Here is a 14,639-nt window from a genome sequence, read left to right as displayed (position 1 = left end):
TTGCTGTATTGCACTTTCCAAGTGCTTAGTACAGTGCTCTGCACACAGTAAGTGCTCAATAAAAACAATTGAATGAATGAATAATAATAATGACAATAAGTTGTGGGGTTTTTTTTACATGCTTACTATGTGCCAGGCACTGTATTAAGCACTGGGGTGGATATAAGCAAATCAGATTGGACAGTCTCTACAGTCTCCACCCTCATTTTACAGATGAGGTAACTGAGGCACAGAGAAGTGAAGTGACTTGCCCAAGGACACACAGCAGACAAGCGGCAGAGCCAGGATTAGAAGCCAGGACCTTCTGACTCTCAGGCCCGTTCTCTATCCACTGTGCCACGCTGTGTGCTTGTCTGCTGTGTGACAAGAAAGTAAAGTCTTGCATTCCTTGACTTTCCGCATGCAGAAAAAGTTATCTGGGGTCGAGAGACTCCCTTTGAGAGGCTCCCCCGGGTTACCTGCCTAACAGAACTGCAAATACTTCATTATTAATGATAATATTATTAATCAAACATGGTATTTATTGAGCACTTATTGTGTGCAGAGTACTGTACTAAGCACTTGAGAGTACAGTGTTTCCTGCTGACAATGACCTTACAGTCTAGAGATACAATAAATAATAATAATAATAATAATAATGGCATTAAGTGCTTACTATGTGCAAAGCACTGTTCTAAATACTTATGAAATAAATAATAGAATAACGCAGTAACATAATAGTATTTTTTAAGCACTCACCCTGTGCAGAGCACTGTACAAAGTGCTTGGGAGAGTGCAGCATAACAATATAACAAGATATTTTTCCTGCCCACAATGAGCCTAGAGGGGAAGACAGACATTAATGTAAATTGTGAATATGTACATAAGTACAGTTGGACTGGAGCTGGGAGAGCGTGGGGGCCGAATAAAGGGAGCAAGTTAGGATGACGCAGAAGGGGCTGGAAGAAAAGGAAAGGAGGGCTTAGGAAAGGCGTCTTTCTTGGAGAAGATGTGCCTGGAAGACAGTGGGCAGGGAAGAAAAGTGGAGGAAAAAAATTTAATTGTCCAGTGTGGGACTTGAACCCACCACCCTAGGATGAAGATTCTCATGCTCTACCGACTGAACTAGCTGGTGGATGGTGATAATTAAGCAATAATGTAATAATAATACAGTAATAATATTATTCCAGATGGAAAACTAATGGATGGCCAAGTGATTCAACTCGAGGATGGTTCCGCTGCCTATGTCCAACATGTTCCTATGCCTAAAAGTAGTAAGTATTTAAAGATGCTAATGATTTCCTGGCGTCAGCTGGCATCAAGCACTTAGGTTAATGTTTACTAAAATAAACTAGGCCTTTCGATGTTAAAATCCGGAACACATCTGACTGAGGTAACTAGTCCGTTATCATTTAGATTCAGTTTTTTTTAGTGACCAACTGTTTCTCCAGGCTGAAGAAATCAGTCAGAATGGGCACTTAAAGTACTTGGGGCCTAAACCAGTCTATCGATGGTATTTAATGAGCATTTGCTGGGTGCAGAATACTGTATTAAGGACTTGGGTAGATGCGATCGATCCCCAGCCCACAGGGAGCTTACAGTCTACAGGACTAAATGTCAACTTTCTTACCGAGCAGGGGACAGTTTGCGGTTAGAAGATGGACAGGCTGTTCAACTGGAAGATGGCACTACAGCTTTTATTCACCACACCTCCAAAGGTAAAATAGAGTGTGAAGTATGTGTGTAATTTCATTAAAGTGCTCGCAAGCCAGAGGTGTTTTCTCCGTACAATTCCACGAGGCTTTTTTAATGGCATGTGTTAAGTGCTTAGTGTGTGCCAGGCACTGTACTATTCATTCATTCATTCATTCAATCGTATTTATTGAGCACTTACTGTGTGCAGAGCACTGTACTAAGCTCTTGGGAAGTACAAGTTGACAACATATAGAGACGGTCCCTACCCAACAGTGGGCTCACAGTCTAGAAGGGGGAGACAGAGAACAAAACAAAACATATCAACAAAATAAAATAAATAGAATAAATATGTACAAATAAAATAGAGTAATAAATACGTACAAGCATATATACATAAATACAGGTGCTGTGGGGAAGGGAAGGGGGTAAGGCGGGGGGGATGGGGAGGGGGAGGAAAGGGAGAGGAAGGAGGGGGCTCAGTCTGGGAAGGCCTCCTGGAGGAGGTGAGCTCTCAGTAGAGCCTTGAAGGGAGGAAGAGAGCTAGCTTGGCGGATGTGCAGCGTGGCTCACTGGAAAGAGCCCGGGCTTTGGAGTCAGAGGTCATGGGTTCAAATCCCAGCTCCGCCAACTGTCAGCTGTATGACTTTGGGCAAGTCACTTAACTTCTCTGCGCCTCAGTTACCTCATCTGTAAAATGGGGATTGACTGTGAGCCCTGCGTGGGGCAACCTGATCACCTTGTAACCACCCCAGCGCTTAGAACAGTGCTTTGCACATAGTAAGCGCTTAATAAATGCCATCATTATTATTATTATTATTATTATTATTATGTGTGGAGGGAGGGCATTCTAGGCCAGGGGGATGACGTGGGCCGGGGGTCAATGGTGGAACAGGCGAGAACGAGGCCTAACGGTGAGGAGATTAACGGCAGAGGAGCGGAGGGTGCGGGCTGCGCTGGAGATGGAGAGAAGGGAGGTGAGGTAGGAGGGGGCGAGGGGATGGACAGCCTTGAAGCCCAGGGTGAGGAGTTTCTGCCTGATGTGCAGATTGATTGGTAGCCACTGGAGATTTTTGAGGAGGGGAGTAACATGCCCAGAGCATTTCTGGACAAAGACAATCCGAGCAGCGGCGTGAAGTATGGATTGAAGTGGGGAGAGACAGGAGGATGGGCAATCGGAGAGGAGGCTGATGCAGTAGTCCAGACGGGATAGGATGAGAGCTTGAACGAGCAGGGTAGCGGTTTGGATGGAGAGGAAAGGGCGGATCTTGGCAATTTTGCGGAGCTGAGACCGGCAGGTTTTGGTGACGGCTTGGATGGGGTAAGCGTTGGGGTAGATACAAGTTAATCAGGTTGGACACGGTCCCTATCCCACATGGGGCTCACAGTCTTAATCCCCATTTTACAGATGCTGTGGGGCCCAGAGAAGGGAAGTGACTTGCTCAAGGTCACACAGCAGACAGGCAGCAGAGCAGGGATTAAAAACTAGGTGCTTCCAACTTCCAGCCCCATGCTGTATCCACTAAGCCACATCTTTTGTGCTTCGCTATTAGACCAGAACTAGGACAATTCTAGCTGTGGAGGGGCTCTGCAGACAGTGTCGTCCACCTCCTCCTTCCAGCAGTACTATTCCAAAAAAAAACAAACCAAAACACGTACCCCAACTTAATCTACTAGTTTTCCATCCCATGCCTAGAGATCTCTGGACTAGACTGTGAGCCCACTGTTGGGTAGGGACTGTCTCTATATGTTGCCAACTTGTACTTCCCAAGTGCTTAGTACAGTGCTCTGCACACAGTTAAGTGCTCAATAAATACGACTGATTGATTGGGAAGATCTCTGAGGTCTCTAGAGAAGCAGCGTGGCTCCGTGGAAAGAGCACGGGCTCTGGAGTCAGAGGTCATGGGTTCGAATTCCGGCTCCGCCATATGTCTGCTGTGTGACCTTGGGCAAGCCACTTAACTTCTCTGAGCCTCAGTTACCTCATCTGTGAAATGGGGATTAAGACTGTGAGCCCCACGTGGGACAACTTGATCACCTTGTATTCCCCCAGGGTTTAGACCAGTGCTTTGCACATAGTAAGCGCTTAACAAATGCCATCATCATTATCCCCCCTTTCAGACTGTGGCCCACTGTTGGGTAGGGACCGTCTTTATGTGTTGCCAACTTGTACTTCCCACGCGCTTAGTACAGTGCTCTGCACACATTAGGCGCTCAATAAATATGATTGAATGAATGAATGGGAAAGGGAATTTGAGTCGGGGAGAGAAAATTGAGGCCGGAAAAATTGAGGCCATTAAGGCCCAGAACCTCTTGAGTAGCTCTTCCTTGGACCCTAGAGGGCTAAGATGTCCTTGGAGAGGAGGGTCTGGATCTTTCATTCTTGTCTTAACACAGGGCTACTGCTTATGAAGAAGAAGACAGCTGGCATATAAGTCTATGTAATTTACCTTTTTGCTTATCACCCTCAAAATGGTAGGGGTTTTTTTTGGTTTTGTTTTATTTTTTAATGGCATTTGTTAAGCACTTACTATGTGCAAGGCACTGTACTAAGCGTTGGGGTAGATACAAGCTAATCAAGCTGGACATGATCCACGTCCCACATGGGGCTCACAGTCTTAATCCCCATTTGACAGATGAGGGAACTGAGGCCCAGACAAGTGAAGTGACTTGCCCAAGGTCACAGAGCAGACAAGTGGTAGAGACGGGACTAGAACGCAGGTCCTTCTGACTCCCGGGCCTGGGCTCTTTCTACTAGGCCATGGTGATAGCAACTCCCAAAATATGGGTATGTTTTCTTTTATCAGTGAAAACTGGGTAGCTTTAATAGAGAAGCAGCGTGGCTCAGTGGAAAGAGCCCGGGCTTTGGAGTCAGAGGTCATGGGTTCAAATCCCGGCTCCGCCACTTGTCAGCTGTGTGACTTTGGGCAAGTCACTTAACTTCTCTGGGCCTCAGTTATCTGTAAAATGGGGATTAAGACTGTGAGCCCCATGTGGGACAACCTGATCACCTTGTAACCTCCCCAGTGCTTAGAACAGTGCTTTGCACGTTAGTAAGTGCATAATAAATGCCATTATTATTAGATGTAAATCCGAGATTCAAATCAATAATACCAACTGTGGTATTTGTTAAGTGCCTACTATGTGCCAGGCACTGTACTAAGCGCTGGGGTGGATACAAGCAAATCGGGATGGACCCAGTCCCTGTCCCCCCTGGAGCTCACAGTCTTCATCATCATCATCATCAATCGTATTTATTGAGCGCTTACTATGTGCAGAGCACTGTACTAAGCGCTTGGGAAGTACAAATTGGCAAAATATAGAGACAGTCCCTACCCAACAGTGGGCTCACAGTCTAAACTGTCTTCACCCCCATTTTACAGAGGCGGGACTTCAGTGGCCCTGCCCTCTGCAGCTAGGCTGTACTGGGTCACGGTTTCTAATCCCGGCTCCACCACTTGTCCGCTGCGTGACCTCGGGCAAATCACTTAAATTTCTCTGGGCCTCAGTGACCTCATCCACAAAATGGGGATTGCGACTGTGAGCCCCACATGGGACAGGGACTGGGTCCAACCCGATTTGCTTGTATCCACCCCAGCGCTTAGTATAGTGCCTGGCACGTAGTAAACATTTAGCAAATGCCAGAATTATTATTACTGTTACTGCTTCCACACTTTTCAGGTGCCAGTCTTTGAAATACAGACTTGTTCCTCAGCTTCTGACCTTTATTTCCATACTGCTGTAGTGATGGTTCCCTTTTTTTTATTTAATTTCGTCTCACCATTGTATCTCAGACAGTTATGACCAGAGCGCACTGCAGGCAGTCCAACTGGAAGATGGCACCACGGCCTACATTCACCATACGGTGCAGGTGCCGCAGTCGGATACCATCTTGGCTATCCAAGCGGATGGTACGGTGGCCGGTCTTCACACAGGGGACGGCACCATTGACCCCGACACCATCAGTGCTTTGGAACAGTATGCCGCGAAGGTACGATCGATCGATCGATCAGTGGTGTTTATTGAGTGCTTATTGTGTGCAGAGCGCTGTACTGATAATGATGGTATTTGGTAAGCACTTCATTCATTCATTTAATCGTATTCATTAAGCGCTTGGGAAAGTACAGTACAAGAAACAGGGACAATCCCTGCCCACAGCAAGCTTGCAGTTTAGAGCCGGGGAGACAGACGTCAGTGCAAATAAATAAAATTACAGTTGTAGACGTAAGCGCTATGGGGCTGGGGGAGGGAGGGAGAGCAAAGGGAGTAAGATAGGATGACGCAGAAGGGAGCGGGAGATGAGGAAAAGTGGGGCTTAGTCTGAAAAGGCCTCTTGGAGGAGATGTGCCTTCAGTAAAGGGGGAGAGTAATTGTCGGATTTGAGGATTTGCACTTACTATGGGTCAAGCACTGTTCTAAGCGCTGGGGTAGATACAAGCTAATCAGGGTGGACACAGTCCCTGTCCCACATGGGGCTCACAGTCTTTATCCCCATTTTACAGATGAGGTAACTGAGGCCCAGAGAAGTGACGTGACTTGCCCAAGGTCACACAAGAGACAAGTGGCAGAGCCGGGATTAGGCCCCGGTCCTTCTGAGTCCCAGGCCCATACTGTGGCCACTAGACCATCCTGCTTCCCTTGACTGTACTAAGTGCTTGGTAGAGTACGCTGTAGCAATATAATGGACACATTCCCTGCCCACAACGAGCTTATGGTTTAGAGGGCCCCCTTTTAGCTATGGTAACAATATAGTATTTCGCAGATGTGTTCTAGAAGAAAGAAATTATGCATGGAACATTCTATAAAATGCAAAGGGAGGAGAAACCTGGAGCGAAAGGTCAGTGGGGTGAATTCTCCATTGAGATTTATAGAAATAAAGCCCTATTGCTGCTGTATTTATCATTGAGCTGACTGTAAAGTTCTGACTTAAAACAGCGCCTGGTCCATTCCATTTAAACATTTTATTCTTCCCTGGATTACAGGTATCTATTGATGGAAGCGAAAGTGTAGGAACAGGAATGATGGGGGAAAATGAACAAGAGAAGAAAATGCAGGTATGGACTAACTATGGCACATATGGTTTGAGTACATCTGCCCCGATCTCTTCTATCAATCAGTAAATCAATTGTATGTATTGAGCGCTTACTATGTGCAGAGCACTGTGCTAAGCCCTCGGGAGAGTACAGTACAAAAGAGTTGGTAGACAAGTTCCCTGCGTGCACTGAGCTTACAGTCTAGAGGGGGAGAGAGACATTAATATAAATAAATAAAATACAGCTATGGACATAAATGCGGCGGGGCTCTCTGCCGGTGTTCACGTTGTTAGTGTGATTCTCGTATGTTATTGCAGGGGTCAGGGGAAAAGCATGCTGTACAAAGCCAGAATAATAATAATGGTATTTGTTAAGCTTTTACTAGTTGCCAAGCACTGTACTAAGCGCTGGGGTGGATACAAACATATGGGGTTGGATGCAGTCCCTGTCCCACCTAGGGCTCACAGTCTTCGTCCCCCATTTTACAGATGAGGTACAGAGAAGTGAAGTGACTTGCCCCAGTTCACTAAGCAGACAAGTGCTGGAGCCGGGATTAGAACCTGGGTCCTTCTGCCTCTCAGGCCCATCTCCATTAGGCCGCATCGCTTCACTCCCTTCTCCAGATTGGAGGGTGTCAAGGAGAGAACTGGAGGAGAGGAACTGAAGACAGTGGGTGTAGACAACTCACTCAAGGAGTTTGGAGAAGAATGGTAGGAAGGAGATGGGGCGATAACTGGAGGGAGCCATGGGATCAAGGGAGAGGTTTTTTAATATAGGGGAGACACGGGCATGTTTGAAAGCAGCGGGGAAGAAGCCAGTGGGAGGTGAACAATAGAAGAGGGTCGTCAGGGAGGAAGAACGGAGGGGTAAGAGTTCGATAAGGTGCGGAAGGATGGAGTTGGAGGCGCAGGTGGAGGGGGGTGGATTTTGAGTGGAGGCGGGAGATCTTTTCTTGAGATACTGCTGGGAAAAATGGGAGAGTTGAAGAAGGGGCAGGAAAAGGAAGGGACTGAATAATAATAATAATGATGGCATTTATTAAGCGCTTACTATGTGCCAAGCACTGTTCTAAGCACTGGGGAGATTACAAGGTGAATGGGTTGTCCCACGTGGGGCTCACAGTCTTAATCCCCACTTTACAGATGAGGTAACTGAGGCACAGAGAAGTGAAGCGACTTGCCCAAAGTCACACAGCTGACAAGCGGCGGAGCCGGGATTTGAACCCATGACCTCTGACTCCAAAGCCCTTGCTCTTTCCACTGAGCCATGCTGCTTCTCTAACTGAAGAGGAGCAGGGGAGGTTTTAGGAAGATCACACCTAATATGATTTCAATTTTCTCAGTAGAGAACCTGGTCGGGTCATTAGGGGCAAGAGATAGGGAAGCTTAAACGTCTGAAACAAATAATGAGGGCAGTGGGCATAGCAGTCAGTAAGGGTGGAGAGATAATATTGCCAAGCAGAGGAGAGGGCAAAGTTAAAGCAGGCAAAAAATATGATGAGGTGGATAAGGCTGGCTTGATATCTGGGTTTCCATCAGCAGCGCTCTGTGGCTCACACACAGGAGTGGAGGCGGCGGACTGTGGAGGTGATCCACAGCTGTGGGTCACTGGTACGAGATCGGCAAAAGGATTAGGGAGCGAGTGAATTGTACTGAGTCGAGTTGAAGGTGATGTTGAGGGCATCATTTTGGTCATCAAGGGAAGGTCGTTCGGGTATGGAGATTAAATGGGGCATGATGACTTGGGGAAAATTGGTGCGGGTCAAAAGGTTGGAGTTCTCTGTCGGGGAACCGGACAGATTTGTGGGGAGGAATGTGTGGGAGAGAAATCAGGTGAGAAGATTGTAGTTGGATTGAGGGATTTCAGAGTTCGTGAAGGTAGAGAGTGTATAGAGACGAAAGATGTTCAGATCGAGTGTGTGTCCAAGTTGGCGAGTGGGTGAGGTGGGGTGGAATAGGTTAATGGAGTTTAGGAGTGATAGAAAGTGGGCAGCAGAAGGGTCATTAGGAACAACCACATAGATATTGAAGTCCCCAAGGATCAATTCGGGATGGAGAAAGAGGGAAATCAAAATGGTTCAAAAAGTTGGAAGCGGGCCCTGGGGGGTGGTAGATGACCATGACTAGTAAGTGGAGAGAGTGGTAGAGGCATATGATATGGGATTCAAAGGAAAGAGAGGGATGGGGGAGGTGGAATGGTGTCAAAGTGGCATTGGGGAGCAAGATGGAAGCTGACTTCTCCCCCTTTCCAGGGGAGTGGGAGAAGATGAGGCCCTCTCTAGGAAGAGCAGCAGGGAGGACAGCCAGGTTTCAGTAATGGTGAGGAGGAGCAGTGACTGGGCCAGAAACAGGAAGCTTTCCCATATGGAGCAGGAGTTACATAGGAGGTGCTTGGCTGTGGCTGTGTAGGAGGGATAGGGGGAGGGGTTGAAGAGGAGGATGAGGATGAGCCAGCAGGGATGAGGAGGGGAAAGTGGTGCAAAGGGTGGGAAGGGGTTGGATTGAGGAGCATCGGGCGGTGGGGAGGGGGGTGCTGGGAAGGGAGGACAGGGATGGGCTGATTGGAGGGAGGGGATTGGGGGGACATGGTAAAGTCAGAGAAAAAGGGTTATAAGTGAGGTTGTCAACAGCAGTAAGCTTAATCCAGTGGTTCTATGATTAAATTGCTGAATCAAATGGGGTCCTTGGGTCCTTGAGAGTGAAGTAACGAATGTTTAGGAGTAAGTAGAGGGCTGGGGTGATGCGGACTTGACCAAAGTCACACAGCAGACCGGTGGCAGCGCTGAGACTAGATCCCAGGTCCTTCTGATTCCCAGGCCTGGGCTGTAGCCCCTAGGCCACGTTGTATCCCAAGTTCCCAGTCGAGTGGTTGGTATCCTCCTGTCCCCCCTGGCCTTACCTCCTTCCCCTCCCCACAGCACCTGTACATATGTATATATGTTTGTATGTATTACTCTATTTTATTTGTACATATTTATTCTATTTATTTTGTTAATATGTTTTGTTCTCTGTCTCCCCCTTCTCGACTGTGAGCCCACTGTTGGGTAGGGACCGTCTCTATATGTTGCCAGCTTGTACTTCCCAAGCACTTAGTACAGTACTCTGCACACAGTAAGCGCTCAATAAATACGATTGATTGAATGAATGAATGAATGAATGCAAAGGCAGGCAGTTGTTGATAGGTTAAAAAAAAATCCGGGTGCTTGTCACCACGGTGTCAGACAGCCAGGGAGAGGGAAGATGAAGGAATGGTCGCTTCTCAGCCACTCCAGGTCGCTCCACAAGAAGATGGTAGGCAGCAGTTCCAGTGTTCAATGTCCTGCGTTGGCTGAAGCAGCTGGACAGAAAGAGATCTCAGTGTCCTCAGGCAGCTCTCTATCCTGAGCGACATTCCATGTCCTGGGCTAGCCGAGGCAGCTCGAGAAGCAGGCAATCAAATTTATTGAGCACTTACTACATGCAGAGAACTGTATTAAGGACTTGGGAGAGTGCACCACAATAGAGTTGGCCAACATGCTTCCTGCCCACAGTGAACTACAGTCTAGAGGAGTTTACAGTCGAGAGGCAGAGAGAGCTCTCTGTGTCCTTGGACAGTTCTGTGTCCCGGGCAATGTTGGATCGTCCGGGCCAGCTGAGACAACTAAGCAGAGAGAGATCTCAGTATCCTTTTAACTAAAGAATGGAGCTAAAGGCATCCCTCTTAACACACTCTCCTTTGGGCACTTTCATGACAAGAGAAAAAATAATTATAGACATTTTAATGTCTAAATATACTAACATTTAACGGCTCAAATTGGTTTTATTGTCTTAAGTCAATTTTTTTGATCTTGGGAACACATTAATGCGCTCGACATTTTTTTCCATGGGAAACTAACTTCATTTAGTACTCTTTTGCTTAACATTATTTTCACTGAATCGAGTGCTAATTGTGATTTTTTTAATGGTATTTGTTATGTGCTCACTATGTGTCAGGCACTGTTCTCAGCATTGGGCTAGATATGGTCAGATACAGTCGTTGTCCCACATGGGGCTCACAGTCTAGGTGGGAGAATAGGTATTGAATTCCCATTTTCCAGTTGAGGAAACTGAGGTAAAGAGAAGTCAAGTGACCTGCCCAAGGTCATACAGCAGGAGAGTGGTAGATCCGGAATTAGAACCCAATGCCTCTGGTTCCCAGGCCTGTGCTTTATCCACTAGGCAACACTGCTTCTCGATTAAGTTAATCTTTCAACAGTAGATAGTGGACAGAGTAAATGGTGCATTATGCAGGCCAATAAAGTAGCAGACTTGATTTTAGTTTCATCAGATAAAAATTTTCCAAGTCCTAACTTCGGGCAACTCTTCTATCATGTTAACCTTCCGGAAAAGGTATATATTAAATGTATAGTTTTATAATATAATTTTATAATGTTAATTTGCCTTGAAGAAGTTTAAAAGCTGATGGTTTTGGTAATCTGACCCACCTGTATTTTAGGTTATGCCAAAGTGGTGTTCAGATTTCTCGGTACCTTAGATAAATGGATTATGTATAGCAATTAGCATTAGTGATCATTTCCCATGAACAGATGTCTGAAACCTATAATTTCTGAAACAGTTTCTTTCTCCCCATTAGTGGAAATGCAGGTTTCTTTTACTGTACCTTACCTTATTTTGGTATAGAAGCATTCCTTCAGAGAAAGAAAGTTTTTCCCAAAACAAGCACCAAACACCTTTAGAAACCTAGAGATCCGCTGTTGATGTGGATTTTTTTTTCCTGTGTTGTAACATCCTCTGCATTTCAATTTTTTAAAACCCTCCATTTTTCTTCTGCTTTGAATTTGCTGTTTTTTTTACAGTTTGCAGCTTTTCCTCTGGTCTGTAACCTAAGAAAACACCAGATGTGGTATTGCTGAGTTGATCTCTAGAATGAGGTTAGGTTTCACACCAACAGAAAGGCACAAAGCTTTCTCCTAAGTATTAATGTGAATTATCGGAGGCATGGAAACAATGAAGGAGATAGGTACAAGCAGATCTGAAGTGATATATTTGAACAGGTCCATATGCTTGTGGTTATGAGGACTTAATCTAGGGGAAAAAAGAATATTGAGTTCAAATATTGTGTGTCCCATTGTACTGCACTGTTGAGCTTGAAGCCAAGGCCTTGTGCCTTCTTCCTTCAGATTTGATTTCCCCTTCAACCCATTATCTTTTTATTTGGACACACATATTCAGAGAAAAAAAAATATTTTGCTCTATGACAAAAAATTAGCCCTATTTTCCATGCTTTTCCAGGTCCTGTCTTTTGAAGAGAGATTATCCAAAGAGATTCTTCCTCCATTTACATTCATACATACATACATACTTTATATGTATGGGACATTTGAATCTGGCTGGGATTTCATTTGTCCTCCCTTTGGGATGGTGTTTGTTATAGGGACATTTCTTTCATTCGTGTGGTCCAACTAGAATGTTGGAGCAGCAGTTAAGGCATGTAAGGAGTGAAAAAAAAAACATATCATCTATTATTTAGCTCCCAAGTATTTGGAAACAATGATATTCACTGCTTTATCTGTAGAAGTAATGGCATTTAATGAGAGCCCACTCTGGGTAATACATTATGCTAAGTGCTTGGGAAAGTACAACAAAAGCTGGATACATATTTTCTACCCATGAGGAGCTTACACTCTAATGGATCTGATTTCAGTGGTCTTGTCCTTAAGTAGCTTTTAATAAAGACTATCAGGTAAAAATGCCAGTAGATTTTAATCTTTGGATAACCTGATTATGTCTTTCATTGGGTTATTTTGTGTTTTCATGGATTTTGCAATTAAAGGTGATCTGACTTTCAAACTTAGTCTCACATAGGATTGCTTTGGAGAGTTAGAAATTTCACTCACCTGCCCACCTGCAAGGGGCAAAGGTCTGGGAGAAGCTAGAGGATTGGAATCCCAATCAATCCATCAATTGTACAGTTGTATTTATTGAGTGCTTACTGTGTGCAGAGCACTGTACTACCCTCTTGGGAGAGTATAATATGATAGAGTTGGTAGAAACGATTCTTTCATTCATTCAGACGTATTTATTGAGCACTTACTGTGTGCAGAGCACTGTACTAAGCGCTTGGAAAGTACAATTCAGCAACAAAGAGAGACAATCCCTGCTCACAATGGACTCACAGTCTAGAAGTGGGGAGACAGACAGACATCAAAACAAGTAAACAGGTATCAACATAAATAGATGTGATATTGCCTCATAAAACAGGCATTAATATAAATAAATAGAATTATAGATACGTACATATATTCAGAAGTGCTGTGGGATGGGAAGGGGGGAACAGCAAGGGGAGTGAGTCAGGGGAAGGGGAGGAGGAGCTGAGGAAAAGGGGGGCTTAGTCTGGGAAGGCCTTCTGGAGGAGGTAAGCCTCCTTTGAAGGGAAGAAGTGCCCACAAGGAGCAAGCGTACAGTCTGGAGAAGGAGGCAGATATTAAAATAAATTACAGATAAGGGGAATGGCAGCTTCATTGTAAAAGTTCACATCTTCCTTTTTAAAAAAAAAATGGTATTAAGCACTTACTACGCGTCAGGCACTATATTAAGCAGGGGGACGGATACAAGCTTATCAGGTTGGACACAGTCCCTGTCCCACAAGGGGCTCACCGTCTTAATCCTCAATTTACAGATGAGGTAACTGAGGCCCAGAAGAGTGAAGTGGTTTGCCCAGGGTCACACAGCAGACAAGTGTCGGAGTGGGGAATAGAACCCAGGTCCTTCTGACTCATTCAGTTCCTTTAGAACTGGCATCAGAGAGCCTATGGCAGAACTTGGGGCAAAGCAATGATTTCTCTCTGGTAGTAGATTTACAATTTCACAGATCACTGCACTTCCCAATTTCAAAGCGTCTTTGAAGTCACATCTTCTCCTGGTGGGCTTTCCTAGTTAATTTCTCATCTCATCGCCCTATTTCCCCCTTTCCTACCACTCCAGTACTTTGTGGTCACTTAAGATTCTTTCAGGGCAAGGATCATCTCTACTGACCTTAGTGTACTCTCCCAAATGCTTAAGTACCATGTTCTGCACATAGTGGGTGCTTAGTAAATACTATTGATTGATTGATTGATTGGTAATAGGTAGGTTTTTGGATAGAAGTTCAAGTGATGGTCAAAGGCGAAATGCTAGTCGTGCCCAATCTGACTATCCTGTGCGTATCACAGCACTCAACACAATGCTTTGGCATAGAGTAGATGTTCTAATTAAGACCCGACCACAGTGTGTTTTAATTTTCTAAACATCTCATAAAGAGTTTTATTAATGTTGATCGACTAATCAGTGAACGTCCAATTCGTTGTGGTCAAATCAATTGAAGTTTATTGCCAGCTGGCTCTTTCAGATCAGAGAAGAGGGAGGGAGGCAGGGAACAGGGTAGCCTACTTTGATCTGCTTGACTTAATTTATAAAACTCTAGGAAAGGAACTGCATGAGTTCACTGACTTTTCATGATAAATTAGTCACCAGTGCTCAGGAAGACCTACTGACAATTTAGCAGGCGCTCTACCCCTGATTTTGGCATTCATTTCCTGTGTAAATTTGCTTGTCCCCCAGTAGAATTTATAGCTGTCCTTCATAAATTTTAAACAAACTCCTTTTACACTTTTGATGCCTTCCTTTTCCTTTAGATTAGAGGGGGTTGTTAAATGATACGGATCTTAAAATCAAATGAGATGGCAGAATGAGTCAAACTGAGAGTAGCGCATTCCTCTTCACTTTAAAACTTAGTTGAAGTTCTCAAAGGATTTGCAAGGAACTTTAAATGTCAGCTTTCTCTCCTCTCTCTACCTTTTTCGCCTTACTAACTGCCATCCTTCCCAGACCCTCCTTTCTCAACCCTTCAGGGCCCCTTTCTTGGGTTTCCTGACTCCTCGGAGTTCTCACTCTCCCCACCCAAAACACACATCTCTGC

General features: G+C 45.2%; 1 protein-coding gene across 4 annotated transcripts in view; it reads left to right on the top strand.

Annotated features, from left to right (window-relative positions):
- The window catches only part of ZNF143 (zinc finger protein 143), a 54,593-nt gene that overhangs the window by 19,897 nt on the left and 20,057 nt on the right, over positions 1-14,639 (top strand). For 3 of the 4 annotated variants that reach the window (XM_038764997.1, XM_038764996.1, XM_038764994.1), the window contains exons 4-7: positions 1,170-1,253; positions 1,614-1,697; positions 5,466-5,662; positions 6,654-6,725. In XM_038764997.1, the coding sequence (XP_038620925.1) occupies positions 1,170-1,253; positions 1,614-1,697; positions 5,466-5,662; positions 6,654-6,725 (437 nt within the window). The remainder of the gene's footprint in view (positions 1-1,169; positions 1,254-1,613; positions 1,698-5,465; positions 5,663-6,653; positions 6,726-14,639) is intronic. The other variant, XM_038764995.1, reaches the window with a different exon arrangement.

The sequence above is a fragment of the Tachyglossus aculeatus genome, chromosome 22 (assembly GCF_015852505.1).
Source record: "Tachyglossus aculeatus isolate mTacAcu1 chromosome 22, mTacAcu1.pri, whole genome shotgun sequence".
NCBI lineage: Eukaryota > Metazoa > Chordata > Mammalia > Monotremata > Tachyglossidae > Tachyglossus > Tachyglossus aculeatus.
This window is presented reverse-complemented; position numbering and strand designations above follow the sequence as displayed.